Source organism: Sceloporus occidentalis, unplaced genomic scaffold (genome assembly GCF_023333645.1).
Source record: "Sceloporus occidentalis isolate IW3139 unplaced genomic scaffold, rSceOcc1.0.p SCAF_122, whole genome shotgun sequence".
Lineage (NCBI taxonomy): Eukaryota > Metazoa > Chordata > Lepidosauria > Squamata > Phrynosomatidae > Sceloporus > Sceloporus occidentalis.
The window spans coordinates 2079836-2098324 of NW_028317102.1; the positions used below are offsets into that span (position 1 = coordinate 2079836).

The 18489-nt window shown below is 41.9% G+C and overlaps 1 protein-coding gene across 1 annotated transcript in view; it reads right to left on the minus strand.

Annotated features, from left to right (window-relative positions):
• Positions 1-9020: 9020 nt before the first annotated feature.
• Positions 9021-18489, minus strand: part of LOC149282149 (metalloendopeptidase OMA1, mitochondrial-like) — a 31848-nt gene continuing 22379 nt past the window's right edge. The window contains exon 9 of the mRNA XM_089498588.1: positions 9021-9260. Within this exon, the coding sequence (XP_089354714.1) occupies positions 9021-9260 (240 nt within the window). The remainder of the gene's footprint in view (positions 9261-18489) is intronic.

An 18489-nucleotide genomic window follows, 5' to 3' on the forward strand; every position in this document is an offset into this window, starting at 1 on the left:
TGGGGGAAAGTGACTCAGTTCTGTTGCGGAGGTACTCTAATGGGCCAGAATAATGCAGACAGATTCACAGAAGGAGAGGTGCAGAAAGGAGAGCAAGAAGAGGCCAGAAAAAGAAGTGGAGCTGCGGGATAGGAGAGAGAGCGAGACACAGAAGGGGTCTGCGCAGAAGGTAGTGAGAAATTAAGACAGAAAGTGGGAGAGAGTGAATGAGCGTGTGAGAGAGCATGAGTGAGTGAATGAGGGTGTGCAACACCAAATTTTGTTTTTGAGTGGTAAAAACCCAAAGGGCAGGAAACTAAATTATATACGCTGGGTACTCTCAACACGCTTCAATGCACAAGCCAGCCCTTTTATTGTCGGATGAAATAGAAGGTGAGAATAGTGTAATGTATGTAGTGCATATGTATATAACATGATTTAATATATGCCTGGACTGGCCATCGGGCAATCTGGGCAGGTGTCTTGTGCTTTCCTTTATTGCTGCTTGAGCGGCAGATTCCGCCTTAAAGTGCCGGGGCCCATTGTAATCCCCAGTCCGACCCTGTGGGTAATATACTTGGTTAGATCGATGTTATGTCACGCCGTAAGACAAATAGCTGGCCCTCGCGGTATTTAAAAAAAACACTAATACTTTTTCCTTTCTGGTAACAGGTAATCGATAAACACCAACTATCTTCCTCCTTAATATGAGTGGACACATTGAAACATGAATGAGCGTGGAATGACTGAATGCCCAAATCCGGGGGAAAATCCCATCAATACTTGGCGCCAGCCTAGCAAAAGGAACCTTTAGAAATAGAACGAGGGGACGTCTTTATATTTTATAACCACGTTTACATTGAAACATTAGACACCCGGCCTAAAAGGGTTAAAAAGACCTAATGCTAAAGAGCACCTCATTTATTTAACTAAACTGATTCCTAGCAGTTACGGTCCTTACTTTGTATCAGGAGATGGAATGGATTTCCAGTAACGTATCAGATCCATCCCTGAACATTCCGAAACGTTTCCAAAATACATGTAGACACAGAGAGCAAAGGGCTCATTGGAAACATCATAGAATGTGATGGCAGATCGGCCCCATTCGGCCCCCATCTAGTCTGCCACTTATTCCTGCTGATCAGTCGCTGGTCTCGTCTTAGATTCAGGAGCCGTATGCCTATCCCACGCATGTTTAATCCCCTCACTGTTTTACCCTTTACCATGTCTGCTGTGAGGCAGTTCCACTTATCTATCACCCTCTCAGTAAAGTAAAATGTACTGAAATGTGTGTCAGGGGCCGTGAATAGGCCTTTGCTGATCAGTTTGCTTCTATGTATTCATGTGTCAGGTCTCCTTGCGTGTTAGCAGTGTCTAACTGTTCATATTAAAAGGTGTCTGGCATTAAGAATTAATCTGTGACAATGACCTTTGCGGCTTCTCTGAAGGCTAATTAAGTAGAGCTGTGAGCGACTTTAAGTTCTTATCAAATAAAGCAAATTCATCAAACCTATTTATGAAACGCGCGCCACGTTAGTTCCCGTAAGAATGAGCATGAAGTTAGCTGCGTGATGAGTCTGGATCTTCCGTGAGCTTGAGTATTTTTATGATTAGACAGAGGTGCTAATTAAAAGGTGATGGTTGGGCTACCAAAATCCCCCGGGGGGGCACGTTTTCAATGTTAAGCATTTTAAATCGTCTTCCATACAAAAAGTTTGTAACACAAAAGAACCAACAATTTTTATGTATTTACAAAATGTTACAATGTAATTGTTTCCATTTTTTACCAAATGCTTTAAATAATCCTTTGATGTTTGTTATAATTTATCGTTTCTTATATTTGGTTTTCTTTTATATACACAGCAGGCTTTGAACTTTAGCAAATTAGGTGATTATATGAAATTTACATAAAACAAACTGATTCGGAGGTCTGTTCACAAAGGTTTGAGTTGTTTGGGATTAGTTCTTCTGGGCAGTATGATTGTCTTTGTTTAAAATGAGCAAGTTGTCTATTGACTAAAGAGAACTCAATTGTCAACGTCACAACAAGTTAAGTCAAGTAGACTACACTGTTTACGTGCGACGAGTGGCACAAAAATTCAAGTTGACTTGGCCATTGATTGGGAAAAAAGGAGTCAAATGGGCAAAGTCAACTCTGTTCCTCAGAAGGATGGTTGACCCAGAAGTTTATTAAGCACAATAGGGTTGACCAACTAAAGTGCTCACTCAGCTGATAGAGTTAACCGCTGACAATTAGCGGGCCTAAAAGGTTCAAGATCACTTAACTTCAACAGAATCCAACTTGACCCAAGAGTAAATTGTCTTTTCAACCCATTAGAATTACCTCTATAAGTCTCCTGATAACTTAAACTTTTGTGAATTGACCTTAAAGACATACTAAAGGTTCATATCATAGGGGTCATAAAATGGTAAAGATAGTATAAGTGCAACCACCTCTCTCCAAAAGTCATTGTAAAAGTCATCTCAGCGGTGGATTAAGTCCCATATGGACGGAAGGAATATGTAATTGAGACATTTGGTTTGCTTTGACATTGTGTAATAGTTTTACTGATGTATTACCAATCAAGACAAACTTTTATTCGGAATTAGGTCCAGCCTTGTGAGTCCTGACAACCAGAATCTTGAGTCTTTTTAGTGGTGGTGGTGTCGTCATATTTTGGACATGAAGGTGAAAGAGTGGACCTTAAGGCGTGGGCTTGGCTTGGTGGTAAGTCACCTCTACCTTCTTTATTCCTTTTTTACAGATCAGGCCTAAATAAAGAGTAAAAAAAAAAAAGGAGGAGAGAAGAGAGGTTTCCATGTGTGTTGATCACCCGTGATACATTTCCGGTTGAGTTGGATGTTACAATGGACCCAAAAATGACATCATGCTAGAAGCTGACAAGCCATCCATGATGGGGCTTCAGCTGGTTCTTGGATTATCCTTCTGGACTACAATCAAAATATGAAGATGGGAGATGTTTTAGCTACTTGGCTCTCCTTCTGAATGGCAGAGCCCAGACGAGCCTGGCATGGTCTCAAACCACACATTAAGACGCCATCAACGTGTAATATCAAATACAAAACGGTTGATATAATCTGTATCTAGGCATTGGATTCTATTTCTATTTCAACCAGACTTTCTTCCAAGGACTGGAGACTTGGTAGAATTCTGCAATAACCTGACTATATTTAAACCACATCTTTAGAGAGAAAAAAAAAGGAGATTATTGATTGTTTTATCAAGGTAGATTCCTTTAAGCACATATTCCATTTCTTTTTGTCCATTTGGTAATAAGGTGCTGTCACATTTCTTTTACCAGGTGTAATAAACATGAACTATTCCTCTATTAAACCGCTTCTGACACATTCTTTCCCTTTCAAGGAAGTTTTATGGAGCTGTACAACATGATTGATCAGAAGCGGTGGCGGCACATCAGTAAGAATGCATTTTTGTGTATGCAGCGCGGGGAAATTGTGTTCTGTCTCCCGGATCTAATGGTCTTTTTATTCAGTATACTTCTCAAAAATTCATAAAGGAATTCCTTCAAAACTATACAACCATTTTCTAGAACTTTATAAATACAAATGGCTCGTCAACCGAGCGGTCTTGTAAAGGACTCTACAGGGTGAACCTGATTCAACGGAGACCATAACCCGCCAGGGTGCATGCGCCGCATCCATGGAGCACCTGATGCTTTTGCAATATTATTTATCTCATTGTACAAAAATGACACATTTTTCCTCCCCTCACTGTCCCTTTAAAGGGAAACTATCATATCTAAGATAAAACCAAAACTGAATAAAGCATTTTGGTATTGTTTACATTTTTCACACTTATATTTTCCAGCTCTAAGAGCCACTAAAGATTATAAAATGTCTTGCTATGTTACCTTCAGCATACCAAGACATTTTGGACGATGCTCGGCTTCCAACTTTGTCGGAACAGTTTGGTGAAGACCCTTTTTCTATTCCAGTATGACTGCGCCCAGCGCACAAAGCAAGCTCCATAAAGACACGGCTGGATGAGTTTGGGGTGGAAGAACTTGACCGGCCGCACAGAGCCCCGACCTCAACCCCATCGAACACCTTTGAGATGAACTGGAATGGAGATTGTGAGCCGGGTGTCTCGTCCAACACCAGCGCCCGACCTCACAGACGCTCTACTGGATAAACGGGCAACAATTCCCACAGAAACTCCCCAAAATCTCGTGGAAACCCTTCCCAGAAAAGCGGAAGCCGTTATAGCTGCAAAGGGGGGGACCAACTTCATATTAATGTCTGTGTATTTAGAATGTGATGTCATCAAAGTCCCTGTTGGTGTAATGGGCAGGTGTCCCAATACTTTTGTCCATATGGTGTATATTATATACAGGTACATAACTTCGGCTCATGGATAATCAGAAATGTGACCGTTCCTCTTTAACTTTGATCTCTCCCCGAGAAAGCTAGAAACATTTTCTCGCACTCCAGTTTATTGGGAGTGACGGCTTCTCCTGCATGTAATCTTATTACCATTCTATATCTCGCTTTGTGTTGTAAGAACATTCTGGGAGCGGGCAGAATAAAGCACTTTAATATGCATTATGTATTTTCACATCGCTTGGCCCCTGCAGGTCTCGTAATGAGATAACAGACAGTAACATTTAGATTTCATTTCGAAAATTACCTTTTACAGTAAACAGCGCAGCCAAGAAAGAGGGTATGGCGTCTTCTAATAACCGGCCAGGAAAGCGGTATAAGTGCACTTTTCCAAACAACCAAATAACCCCGCAATTAAAAAATAAAATCCCATTAGGAAAGTACGAGTAATTAGCCCTCGATTTCCAGAATCTCGCGGGTCTTTTTGGTATCCTAAGCAGATATATGCAGGCAATAAGCCTAAAATTGCCCAGGCAAAGGTTGAGGGCTATGTAATCAAGAAATTATCCCTCTGAGGCTCAGAGACATGTTGGTTGGTGGTTAAGCACGTAATTGATGGCCAGACGCATCTGATTTTGTATTACATAGTAGGGGACACTTGTAATGAAAGGGTTAATTTTAATGGAGGACTTCCTTTAGGGGGGGGAATTGTATAATGTCGAGGTACCTCGCGCTTCTCCTTCGCCGTGTGGAAAAGTAGTGGCCAGGTGCTTCAAAAGTGGTAGGGTCACAGTGAAAACCAGGTCTTCTATGACCCTTCTGAAGAGAGGACTCACTGAAGTCTTCAAGGAGACATGGAAGCCAAAAGGCGCAGCCCACCACCAAAAAGCCGAGCCTTCCACTTTAATTTTATTATTATTATTATTTTTGTATTATTGTTATTAGTATTATTATTTTTGTATTATTGTTATTATTATTATGACTTATTTATTATTATTTAAAGGGTCTCCATCACCTGTCAGATTATCACCATTTACCTTTTATATTACATTATATTTTATGTATAGAGCTTTAGAAGATTCCACGCGGGAGTAAAAATTAACAAAACCAATAAAATTGACAAAATACAAAATTGACTTTTGTATTTGGCCCCGGCTCTATTAAGAATGTGAAATTGAGAAGTTGAGAAGATAGTTGTGGAGAAACCCTTGATTTAAAACTATTTATAATATATATATACACCATTACATAAGTTGTGGTGAGTAAAGCTGATGGAAAACCCTTCCACTTAAAATTAAGGGGGTAGTAGAAGTATTATTAAACACTCATCTACAGACACCAGACAAGCCAGAAGGATTGTTTTTTCCTCAGAAATCTCATGGTGCTGCCACAACCACAAGGGATTCTGGGTAGGCGCATGCAAATAAGGTCAACAATGATCACCTTTTGCCTCTATATGCACTTTATACATGGATCCCTTGAAAGTAATCACCCACTGTACAAGACGGCCTTTAGACAAAACTCAGGTAAGAGGAGCAGCAGCCAGACCACCACTCATGGACAGCTGTTTCGTCTTTTATGGGTAGTTTTAGTAAATTATATTAAAGCTGTGACAACATTTTCCCTTTAAAGTAATAACTTCTCCAACCGTTACTTACCTAAAAAATTGCTAATTGCTATTTTTATTTTTTAAATTGTGTTATTAACATGAAATATCCTCTCCTCACAGAGAATTAGGTATTATTATTTTTCCAGGAGGAAACGTTGCCGGTGGAATGATGTTTCTAGAGGGACATTAACAATGTGAAATTACTGCCGCGATTGCCAAAAATTGACCATCTTGCCTTTTTTTTTTTGCTGACACGCGCTACGTCTCGCCTGACATTTGGTGGGGGAGTCAGTGGAGAGATGCTGGGACGTAGGAAAGCTGACCTTTTCTTTTATCTCGGAGGCCCACAAAGTATCACTTGCTGCTTGTCTTGTTCAATATTGAATGTTTCTGCTTCTCTTTCTTCCCAAGTGCGGAACTTCAGCGGAATCTTGATTAGCTGTTTCCAGAACGATACGAGTGGAACCCGGATCTGCTTTTGTGTCACGCTAACAGAAGATGAGAACAGCCCGCCTGACGGGATCTCATTTTCTTTGTTTGTTTTCCTTCAGTAGTCATCTTTCTTGTTAACGGCACATGGTTTCTGGAGGATCTTCATTGTCCTCACGGAGAACGTCAAAGAAGAAAATAAATTAAGATTCCTATTCATCTCCTAGATGTCTTTCTGCTATTTTTTATCTGCTATGTACGCGGACGGTGGCATCGCGTGATATCAGTCACGCCAATACAAGAGGGTGCAAAGGCCATTGAGGAAGACCAGTCTAGAGTGGAAGAAGCTGAGCCAAGATAGACCCAAGGTCCTAGTGGTTGGAACATATATGTTGTTTGAGGTGTGGAGGCAGGGGCTGGGGTCAGAACTGAGACCGTCCATCTACATTACCTGAAGAGCCACCTTCAGAACATCGTGAGGGGCATTGTGGGAGCTGCAACGGCACAGACCTCCATAGCTTTTCCAGCCCCCTCGGCTGGTCAGAGGACATCAGAAGATTTCACCAACAAGCCCATGACCAGCTGCAACCTGGCGGGATAGGGCTTGACAATCAGGACTGTCCTGCGAAAAATGGGACAGTTGGGAGGTGTGAACAACAAACGTTCTTTATACAAGTCCTAAGTGTGTCATACCACTTTTGATGATATAATTCTTTGTGACAGATCCTAAAAAACAAATATTGTCCACGTACATGTTTTTTCCCATCCCCCAACACCATTTAGGTTTATTAACCTACCGCTACTTACAGCTCAAAGACGCCATTATTCCTGATATACTGTATATCGACAGGACACAATGACATCATAACGCTAATTGAATAATTCACACTTTCCCTTTTCATACATCAAAACACTCTCAGCACCCGACAAAGCTGTGATTTAACGCGGAGAGCATCTCAGAGTAACAATCATAAGTCCTCCAAAGAGTACTCGGCTCCGTCTAAAGCGGACATTAGTGTCATTTCTCAGCGGAAACTTATTACCGACCTCATCGGGGAGTTCGGATAAAAACACGGTGGACGCCTGCCACGGAAGGCATGGAATCACAAAAGCTTCTAGAAGCATCCTCGAGGAATTTAAGGGAACGTTCTAATTACACATAAGTGAACCGTTACGCTCGGATTTTATTGGCTTTACATGCCAGGAACACGTGGAGAAAGCCACTGAGTCTTTACAACAGGGCAGACCAGACAGGGGGCCGAATGGGGCCGATCTGCCGACAGATTCTATGTTCCTAGTTTTCAGCTCCATCTTGTTTTGTATTGTTTCCTAACTAGACATGGAGGAACACCACGCCGAGGGCCGCTAATAGACTTTGGATAGAAACCGTCCATTGTATATTGTTGCTGAATATGAATCTATAATATGAATCGATAAATAATAATAAATAACTAAATCATTTATAATCGTTTTACTTATATTCACTTGTGATGTTCTCCTGGAATAAAAAATAAGGAAAAGTTCTTCGTGTGAAGCTCCGGAGCTCTGTATAGAACGACGACGCATTTCACTGTAAATATACAATAAAATAGTAACATCAGAATGGATAAACAAGCAAAAACACTTCATACTGGTGTAGATTGTAAGCTCTTGCGAGCCGGGCCCTCTTTATCTAACGTATCGGTTCGTCTTAATCGGTCAGATATTTTTTTTGTTTTTATTTATTTTTATTATCCAACCTGCCACCCCCCCGTTACGCACATCTGCCCCCAGGCTTGCCACTCTGCCCCAGAAATGCCTTATACCCCCTATATGCCACTGTGCCCTATGAAATGCCTTTTAACCCTCTAAATGCCACTGTGCCCCATGATATGCCTTTTAACCCTCTATATGCCACTGTGCCCCATGATATGCGTTTTAACCCTCTATATGCCACTGTGCCCCATGATATGCCTTTTAACCCTCTATGTGCCACTCTGTGTGTACATAGGGGGTAAAAAATATTTTTGCAACCTGCCCAGATAAGTTTAGTAAAACGTAAAAGAGTAAAAAGCCACTTATTACGACTCCGCCCCATTAAAATTGTCTTCAATACAACAATATCCCCCAAAATTTAGTGATCTGACTATAAAAATTAAGTCTCGTTGTCGCTAAATTGACAAGAAAATCCAGCAGGGCTTCCCTTCGCGTTTCGCGCGGCCTTTCCATACCGTCGTGTCCTCTTACAGATAATTTTATTTCCCGGAATTGATCTGTAATTTCTGTATTGGCAACCGAGAACGTTCTAAAGCCGAGCAACTCCAAGCCCGCCTAGAAAATTGGATTTCGTCTCCACGAAGTCGGCACGACACGGGATTCAGTAAAATATTACCCTCATTTTACCCACACGCCATCTGGTATCATAAGCTTTATCACAACGTAATGTTAGATCCCAGCTGGACTTGCTTGCGCGAGAACATGCTATACCGCATGTTTAAAGCCTCGCTATTGATACATTCGCTGTTCCTGATCGCTGATCTGTAATTAGTAACACACTTACTTAAAGCATCAACACTTTTAAACGAGGCTAAGAAATACGGCGAAAAAAGAAATAAATCAAATAAAAGATCTTCTCGAGTTCTTTTACCTGTTTTTTTTTATGTTATAACCAGACCAGGACTGGATCTGCCGCCATTTTTATTTTTGCCGGACTGGCCTTGACCTTGTGGCTCTGGCGCTTTAAGACCAGCAGCTGTCTAATGGCGTAAGTGAAGTCAGCGGCTGGGTAACCGTAGAAACGTAGGCAGCCACCGGCTACACTTATGCCATTGACAGGCTTAATAATTCCGGGGGCCGGCTCATCCTCACCCATCCGGTCCTGGTTACAGCAAATTAAAAATATCTGAAAAGTAACAAAAAATTTAAAATAATATTATATTCTACATAGGCTGTAAGCTCATAAAGATCGAAAAAATTGGGTTCTTTTCTTTCGATTTTGGATATTGTCAAATTAAATGTTTTTGTTAATTTTTGCTATTGTAACAGAAAAATGTAACGTGATATAATTCTTCCATGTGGGGAGTTCGGAAGGATTTTTTGGGTGTAAATTCATGGAAATGGAGGAAAATGAGGAGGTTCCATGAAGAACGTGTTGTGAGTTTCTCAGGATTTCTAGTCCTAGACGAGCCTGGATGTCAAAAATAAGAGAAATGAAACCCCAAAAACCCAAAATATTTTATTTGAAGCCGCGGATCGGGTATTCTCAGCTGGAGCCAGACCACAACAAGTATCAGCTCCATGGGCAGACTTTGATCTCAGGGTGCCAGACAGTTATAAATGATCTCTCTCTTACCCCCTGACAGCCCGCTGGCTCCGTAACGAATGAACCGGCGCGCCAAAGAGCTGAGCCCGTGTATTTAGCAAACAGCAAAAACCGAGACAGCGACTGACTCCACGTGGACACGAGAAAAACAAATATGGGTTTTTTTTCTTACATTGACGTGATATGATGGATGTGTCCTGCCTAAAAGCTAGTTTCACTCAAGGCTACCCTTTTTTTAGGGTAAATACAACTAAGACGCCCCATAAAGACACAAACCCATCGAACGGTCCTCTTATAAATGACCGCAGTAATGATTAATCCGTAATCACGGCTAGAAGACATCAATTAGTCATTAAAATCATTGCCATGAGAGTTCCACGGCTCATTGATGCCCCTCTTTCCTCCCTGATGCCCCTCTTTCCTCCCCTGACCCCCCTCTTTTCTAGAAGCTCAGAATGTTTGCTGGGTATGAGGGGATCGCAGGGTTCTACAGCCCTAAAAGCCCCGATAACGTGCATAGAAACAATATGAAAAGGGTTAATAATTTCAAATAGATTAAATTCAATATGTAGCTGCCAACAGGCCACAAAGCCACTTAAAAAGTCTTGGTAAAGCCCCGCCCCAGTCACACGAAAAAATGTCCTTCTTTGCCAATAAAACAGGGTTCATGTTCTTCAGATGGCCATGTTTTGGAACATGAGAATTCTAGAGCAAAGGCAGATAGTGGGTTAAATCTTGGTAGATTTGTGTTTTGGTTTCTTATACGGACAAACTGGCAAGGGTTGCAGTTGTGGGACATCAGGGCTTTTCCATGTAGCCCGGCTAGAGATCCCTTCATGCTCCTCAACATCTGGTGGCGCTAACAAAGCATGGAACGTTAGTGACAAACGGTGACCTTCATTTAGTGAGGTCCGAAATCTGATGACCAAGTACCTTTTCAGAGCCGCCAACATTCCAGGTGGAGATAAGGAAGGCCAGACCGCAAGTGAGAAGTCCAGGGCTGCCCAACCACCTGAAGAGCCACCTCTCGATGCTCATCTACAGAGCCACATGGAAGCGGCAATGGAGACCTCAATCCAGTTACAGCTCCCTGGGCCGGTTAAGGGGGACCGGAGGGTCTTCACAACCAGCCCATGACCCCCGCGGCTCACAGAAAACAGGACAGTGGTGTCGCTCGGGACACTTGGGAGGTATGGATTTTATTTTAGAACTTGACGTGAGGAACACAATGTTCCACTACTCAGCGGGTAACCCTCAGCCGGCAGCCAAAAGGGCGAAGGCTACGTCTAAATGGCTTGCGGTTTGTAGTTACAATAAAATTGTCACAGAAATCCCGATTCTCTTCCCGTTATGTTTGTTTGGCTCAGAGCTGAAGGATTTAATGGCTAATAGAAAGCCAGAAGTCTGTCCTCGGACATTTCATTACTGTCATATTAGTCCCGTTAGAGTCCTCTGTCTGCGGCCAAAGGTTTTTTTTCTTCTCTCTCAGGGGACATTTGGAGCCTCCAGGTCTCAAGACAGAGCAGAGACAGCCATGTGTCATGGATACACGTCAACAACACGGACAACATCATTCCAGGCACCGATCCCTGTTATACCAACTAAAGTTTAAAAAAATACGGTCACATTTTAACAATAATTCCTGCAAATAAATAATTTAATTAAAATTGTTTAAAAAAATCTCTTTTTTTTCCAACACAAAAATTATCTGTGGTTTATTACTGGTTATACAGTAATAACCCCCAGCGCTGTATACAGTAATAACCCCAGCGCTGTATACAGTAATAACCCCAGCGCTGTATACAGTAATATAACCCCCCAGCACTGTATACAGTAATATAACCCCCCCAGCGCTGTATACAGTAATAAACCCCAGCGCTGCATACAGTAATAATAACTCCCTAAAAACATTATATTATGGGGCAAAAACTACAACTGGTTAAATAAGGGAAACAGCTGATTTTTTTGAAAACTTATTTTAATCTGATGCATAATAAAAAGAAATAATCGGTGGGCGTTCTCCTTGAAGTCATATTGCCAAACGTCACCTAAAAGACCTGTTTGTAGGAAGGCCGCTCGGGGGGCCCCATAACTGGAGGGATATCGTCTACACCAACTCGACTCCTTTAAACGCTGTGTGTACTTTATCCACTACTTCATCTGTTTTATTCATTCTGCAACTCGAAGAATAAATCCCCGGCACCGCGTTTCCAGCAGAAATAAAGAAATCTGATTCTCAGAGCGCACACATCCCGTTCAGATCAATGTAGCCAGAAGGAGAGAAATTTAATTACCCCGAATGCTGCTTCAATGCAAAAGACGAAGCAATGTGTCTAAAGGGGACCGAGGGTCATTAAAAAGTCAATGTAGGTTTGTGCGAAGCCACAGCGGGTTTGGAACTAATAACATTGTGAGTGCGGCGCGTAATAAATGTTACAATATTCAGGAACAAAACTTGTTACGCGAGATCGATCGTGGATACAGATGCCATACGTCATAGGAACAACCTTTCACAAACAAAAAAAATCTGATTTAACGGTAAGTTCCGAAAACAAATAATTGTAATAATCATGTTTCCAAATGCATAGGGTATTTGGCCTTTTCATAGGTCCCAAGCATCCCAGTTTAGGAGGGACAGTCCCTCTGTGGGAATGTTTGCAGGGTGTGAGTCTATCACAGGGTTCTACAACTCTAAAAGTCATAATGATGTGTATAGAAACAATAATAATAAGCACACACACACTCACATATACACACTCATGCTAGCACATACATACTCACTTACTACCTAATTCCCTTACCCTCTCTCTGACTCCTTCCTTCCACCCTCCCTCCTCTCACTCCTTTAACTTCCTGGAGCCATCCTTCCATACTGTGTGAGCAGCTGAGCGTTTATCGCAGGGTCACATAACATCACATTACGTGATCCTTGCCAAGTTCCTGCCTGCTCAAGTGTGCTGGTTTCCCATAGGGCTGCATAGTTATTAATACCTGGGACCATTAGGACTGTCTCACAAAATGTGCATGCCGAAAGAGCTAAAATACCAGCATTTGAAATACCCTGCAGTATCTAGTTTTCAAACATATAGTGTTTGATGGGGGTAAATTGAATTGAGCGGCTTTTTAAAATTTCCGAAATAACACATGGTGGCAGGATGACCTGATGTCAAAATTCCAAAATGAAAAACTGAAACGTGCATGTCCCAAATGTTAGCACCCAAACAACCTAACAAACAGGATATACTGTCCCTTTAAAGGTGGACGTGTTGTCCGATAGCCGGTAAGCATTGCTTCTGGACAATAACAAAAAGATATAAAATGATGGTTACTTAATAAAGAGGAATAAGCCAGAATATATCCTTAGACCAGGAAGTTAGAATGACTGCTCCCTTAGTGTTCACATAAGGGGGGGTTTAATAGATGCATATTGCTTAATAATAGCCAAATGAAGTGATGCGTCCCTTTAAACCGTACACAGGAGCTGCTCTGTACTCATGTAGAAAACACACTAAATAATATCGACTCAGTCCCCCCTGTTACCCGCTACTCCCGCTAGAGCCGCTGACATTATTTACAGATTAAACTTTGTTTGAAGTCATTGAAAATCTATTGTACTGGATAAACATGACCTTTATTTGTCGAACCCGCAAGTCTATTCAAAGTGGAACATGTGTGATTTATGACCCGTAAGCATATTGCCTGTACATACACCCTCTTACATACCTCCGACATAATAAATAGCTACATAGCCTTTCAAAGCCATGAATAGAGAATGAAGTTCTTGAACAGAGGTTTCTTTTTGTTTTTTTTGTTTGTTTGTTGTTTTTTTTCCCCATTACAAAGGCTGGCCTTTTGCTGGGGCCAAGAAGTCAAAATAAAAATAAAAATTGTAATAAATAAAATAAATAAATATTAAAATAATAATGGTATCGGCCATTTTTTTCGCCACAACAAATGGTAAATTCTATAATCACATGACAACCATGTTAAGGTTATTCTATACAATTACATTCTTAACCTCTTAAATGCCTGACAAAAATGCTGCCAACTGGTTTTAAACTTCTTAGTGGTATGATACAGATCACACGTCATGTGATCTAAAATAAAGTAGAAAATGGAAGAATTCAGCCTTTGAAAAATGTTTATTTTTATTTTGCCTACGTAGTAATCATACGATTAACCAATGTGGTCGCTTGTAGCATGGATATGACTTTATCTCCTGCATGGAAAAGAGCTGGGGGGGAAGGGCTATTGCATATGGGGGACTTCTGCAGCATCCCCCCCCCCTTACAGGTGCAAATGGAACATCCCGAAAGTTTAAAGGGACCACGCAGTTTTATATGCAGTAAAGCGCATATAACGGCTGGAGCGTCCCTTTAATAACCTCCGCTGAGATATTGCTGTTCAGACTGAGAAATCTTACTCCACTTCTTAGCAGTGTGAGGAAGACAAAGAGATCAGGAGTAATTTGCGAAGAGAAATGCAACTAAATTACATTTTTATGCTAACTGAAATCAATAAGTTATTTTACAACAGATAAAGAGAAAAAGTCACATTTGATGTAAAACTGTAATTGAATTCTGCTCTGAAAAACATCTGTCATTCCTTTTAATGTTCTCATTTTTTTCCTTTACTTTGAGATTTCTGTTTTGAAGCTCTGACATCACATCTGCCTCAACCAAAGGCAAAGCCGGGGCATTTATCCTGAATTTAAGACTAGACCAAGGACTGATTTAAGTCTTTACAGCAAGAAAAATCGTGCCGACTGGACGGGCTGAATGGGTCTGATCTGTCAGCAGATACTAAATTGTAAACACATTTCCCACAATCCCCCAATTGAAAATTGAATTGAAATCTTACTGTCAAAAAAATTAATAAATAAATAAATAAATTTAAAAAAAAAAAGTAATGTTTCTCCTTTAGGCTTAGAATTAACAAAAAAATGGTGGTAAAAATAATTTAAAAACAAATTAAAAAATTTCTGTACATGATCCAACTTTAACCCTGTAATGTCCAAAAAAAACAAAAAACACACCATGGCATATGAGGTATCTCTAAAATCAGGATAAAAAAACTAAATGAGAGGTTAATTATGATTCACAACAAAAAAAAAGCGCTAAAAAACCACACAAAAAAAGGGAAAAATAGCCTTGGTCCTTAAGGGGTTAAAGAGACCCAAAAACCATGATTTGTCTATTTCCATGGACTCTCTTGCATCCGAAGCTCTGGCTCTGATGATTGATGGAACAAGACATGTAAAATGCGCTTTCCCCCAGCATGGAATCTGACATTCAATTTTATCACAGCGCAGGTGATACACGAATAACTACGGGGTGTGTAATTCTGCTACAACGAGAAAAAAAAAACGACGTCCCCAAAACATTTTGTCACCGGCAGTGATTTGATCACAAAATGTTCTTGCGCAGGTCCAAGGCATTTATCACTGTGATTCCGCTGGCGTATTTCCATGGTTTTTTTTCGCCGCCTCAGTCTTTATTCTGAAAGACCGAGCGTTAACAACAGCCTCCGCAGGTGCCTAACTCGTATAATTATATAATTACTCGATTAAGCCTCCACTCTCCTGTTCTCCGCTGAGTACAATGCATAGACATTATCTGTACATTTAAGCTCGCTGCGACTCCGTGCTTCCGATATGCCTATGCTACTCTTACAAGCGGTAATTGCGTGTTTCTACCAATTTTGATCTAAATAATACCTTTTTTTTTTACTTTACTGAGACGGTGGTAGATAAGTGGAACTGCCTCCTAGCAGAGGTGGTAGAGGGTAATACAGTGAGGGTATTAAACATGCATGGGATAGACGTACGGCTCCTGAATCTAAGACGAGACCAACGACTGATGAAGGTTTGAGTCTTTACAGCAGGAGAAACGGGCGACTAGACCGGGGCCGGATGGGGCCGATCTAAGGCTACATTTAGTTACATTAGTGTTATATGCAGTAGAGAAGGTAGAGCGGCGGCCTCTGGTCAAGCCTTCCCTTTAGCAAACCAACCAAAGGCCACTAAGTGCAGACTTTGCGAGGCTATAATATTAATAGCCGACGGCCCGACGCTGTAAGATAATATATATTTTAATTAAAAGCTTTTTAATCTCACCTGGCCTGCAGCTCACAGTTTACTGAATAAATGCCTCAGAGGCGTAGTTTATTTCTGCTGATCTATGTAACAGGTCACATCTTCAGGTCCCTGTGACCTATAATGAGATGATTCCCGGACGCAGCGAGGCTATTTATTGTGGCGTGCCGCGCAAGAACAGAAGAACCTCACCTCTGGCCAGCATTCTAGAGAATTGTGACATAAAGCGCCACAAAGTCCCATTCAAAGTCAATGAATCGCTAAGATGTCGTGATGACTTCCATAATAAGATCGCATCGTTTCAAACATTCTATAGAGATTTAGGAGGATACTTTGTATACGTGGAATGGAATATGAACCATGAAGCCTTTTTTTAATACCGAGGCGTGATTTGAAGGTGGAGGACAAAATAAATAGGCTTCAGAAAGCATGGTAGATACCTGGAATTGGTCTACAATAAACCTAGAGGCTATCATTCTGGTCTACAATAAAATTAGAGGCTATCAAACTTTTTAGGTTTTTATAAACAATTTCAATAGAACTACTTTATGAAGACTTGGCACGTCTTGAATGGCCACTTAGTCTTCTCATCTACCACCTATCAAGCAGGCCAAGCTGAAGGAGCAACTCTTCAAGTCATGTAAAGTCAAAGCCATGATTAAGGATCTCGGTGCCTGGGACAAGGCCGGAGCTCCTATCCACCTCTGATGTGACATCTACCTTCGGAAACAGAAGGAAGCACAAGAAACCACATGGGGCATTGCTACAAAGCGGCACAATCGTACCTATCTTGGCCCATGGAAGTTACGGCCTCCGTGTCAAGAGTGACCAAAATAGAGGCCAAGGCATAACGAGATAAGGAGTTTACCAAAGTCAGTTGAGTTGGACGCCAAATAAAATCATGGTTTGTCAAAAGCACTAAGAATGGAGGTCCAGCCTGGGATTATTACATCATAATTAATGGTATTAAAAGAAACAAGTCAAATTTATGCATTCTCCGAGACTCAAAGGGTTAATTAATTAAATTTTCCATTTTGTTTGAGCTGGGTAAAAATATTTGCCTCTGCAAATGGACAGAAACTAGGCCTGGAGAAACTCTTACGGGAAAAAATGGCGCCCACTAAAGTACATGCCAAAACCGTAGTGACGCAAACATAATGTGACCACTTGTGCCATCACTTGCCACGTGGCATCAGCAGGGAGAAACTGATTTTGCCCTCATCGTCACTTTCGCAGGAGATACAGTAACTCGGGTCAACATTTGACATACTAACCCTACATTTAAAAAAAAAAACATTTCCGCAGAATCCACAGAGAAAAAGAACTCTTCCCAGTAAAAAACACCAAGCGCTAAGGGAATTGCTGCGTTTGGTTTGCATTTGTAAATGTTTCACATGAAAACGTTCCGGAGGTACCATCCATCATTTTAAAATATTGCACGAGTGGGGAAAAAAAAATCCCCCTAAACATTTTGTTTTGAGTGTTAAATCTGTGTAAACTCTGCACGCTTGTCAAACACAGTAACACTCCAGTAAAGGCAAAGTATGATGGATTCAGTTTGTGGTTTTGCGACGCCTTGAATCTTTTTATAATTGGCTGCGGAGGACACGGTGTGGCGGTGTAAGGCACCGGGTGTCTGGGTCGGCTATTTATCTCCCTAGACTGGTCTGTCGATGCCCTTTGCTGCGATTCCATTTTTTGGGTGCTGTCTCCGAACCCTGTGTTACAATCTTACCTGGGAACTTTACAGGTGGCGGCCGGGCTGGCTGGCTCAGGGGAACAAAATTCTTCACTGATGTCCACTCCGTCCTGGACCAGGCCACTCGCAGAAGCGGGAACAAAGCGGGGTCAAGTGACAACATGTTACATGACCCCACGGAAAAAATGAGGCTGCTCACACACAGAAAGAAAGCGGAGGGTGAGCTAAGGGGTGAGGAAGAGAGTGAGAGGGTAAAGGAGGGAGAGAGCATGTATGTATGTTAGAGTGAGCAGTGGCGGATCTACCGGGGTCGCAGGGGTCGCGACTGCGACCGGGCCCCGGCGGCAGGGGGGCCCAAGCCAAGGGGCCGCCCGAAATCTTTTTTTTTTTTACGTTATTTTTTTTTTAAATAAGGCAGGGGCGTCCAACATGCGGCCCGCGGGCCAAATGCGGCCCGCGAGACCTCGAGGTGCGGCCCGCGTAAGATCGGCAGCCAGGGCAACCGATCTTACACGAGCCGCACCTCAAGCCCTGCTACTTACTTGTGGGAGGGTCTTCTGGACAGCACGGAGGAAGCGGAGTTCACGTGACTTCCTACTTCCTCTGTGCTTTAGCAGAGAAGGCAGAGGGAGGCCGCGCCCCCTGCTGAAGTCTGTGAGCGGCATCGAGGGAGCTGCAGTACAGGTAAGGGGGTGGGGAGGGTGTTTGAATGAGTGTGTGATTGAGGGAATGAATCTGTGAATTAATGATTATATGAATAAATGAGTGTGTGTGTGTGTGTGTGTGTGATAGCATGGATGTGTAAGTGCTGGAACCTAGGCATGATGGGACTGTGATTGCTGTTAGCAATCACACTCCTATCATGCCAAGTCAGCCAGTACATGCTGAAACCTGGCCAGCTGCCCCCCTTGTGTAGTGATAATGCCAGCAGTATGGGGTCTGCACTTACAGCCACCCTGTACCAGCATGTACTGGCTGACTTGGCATGATAAGAGTGTGATTGCTAACAGCAATCA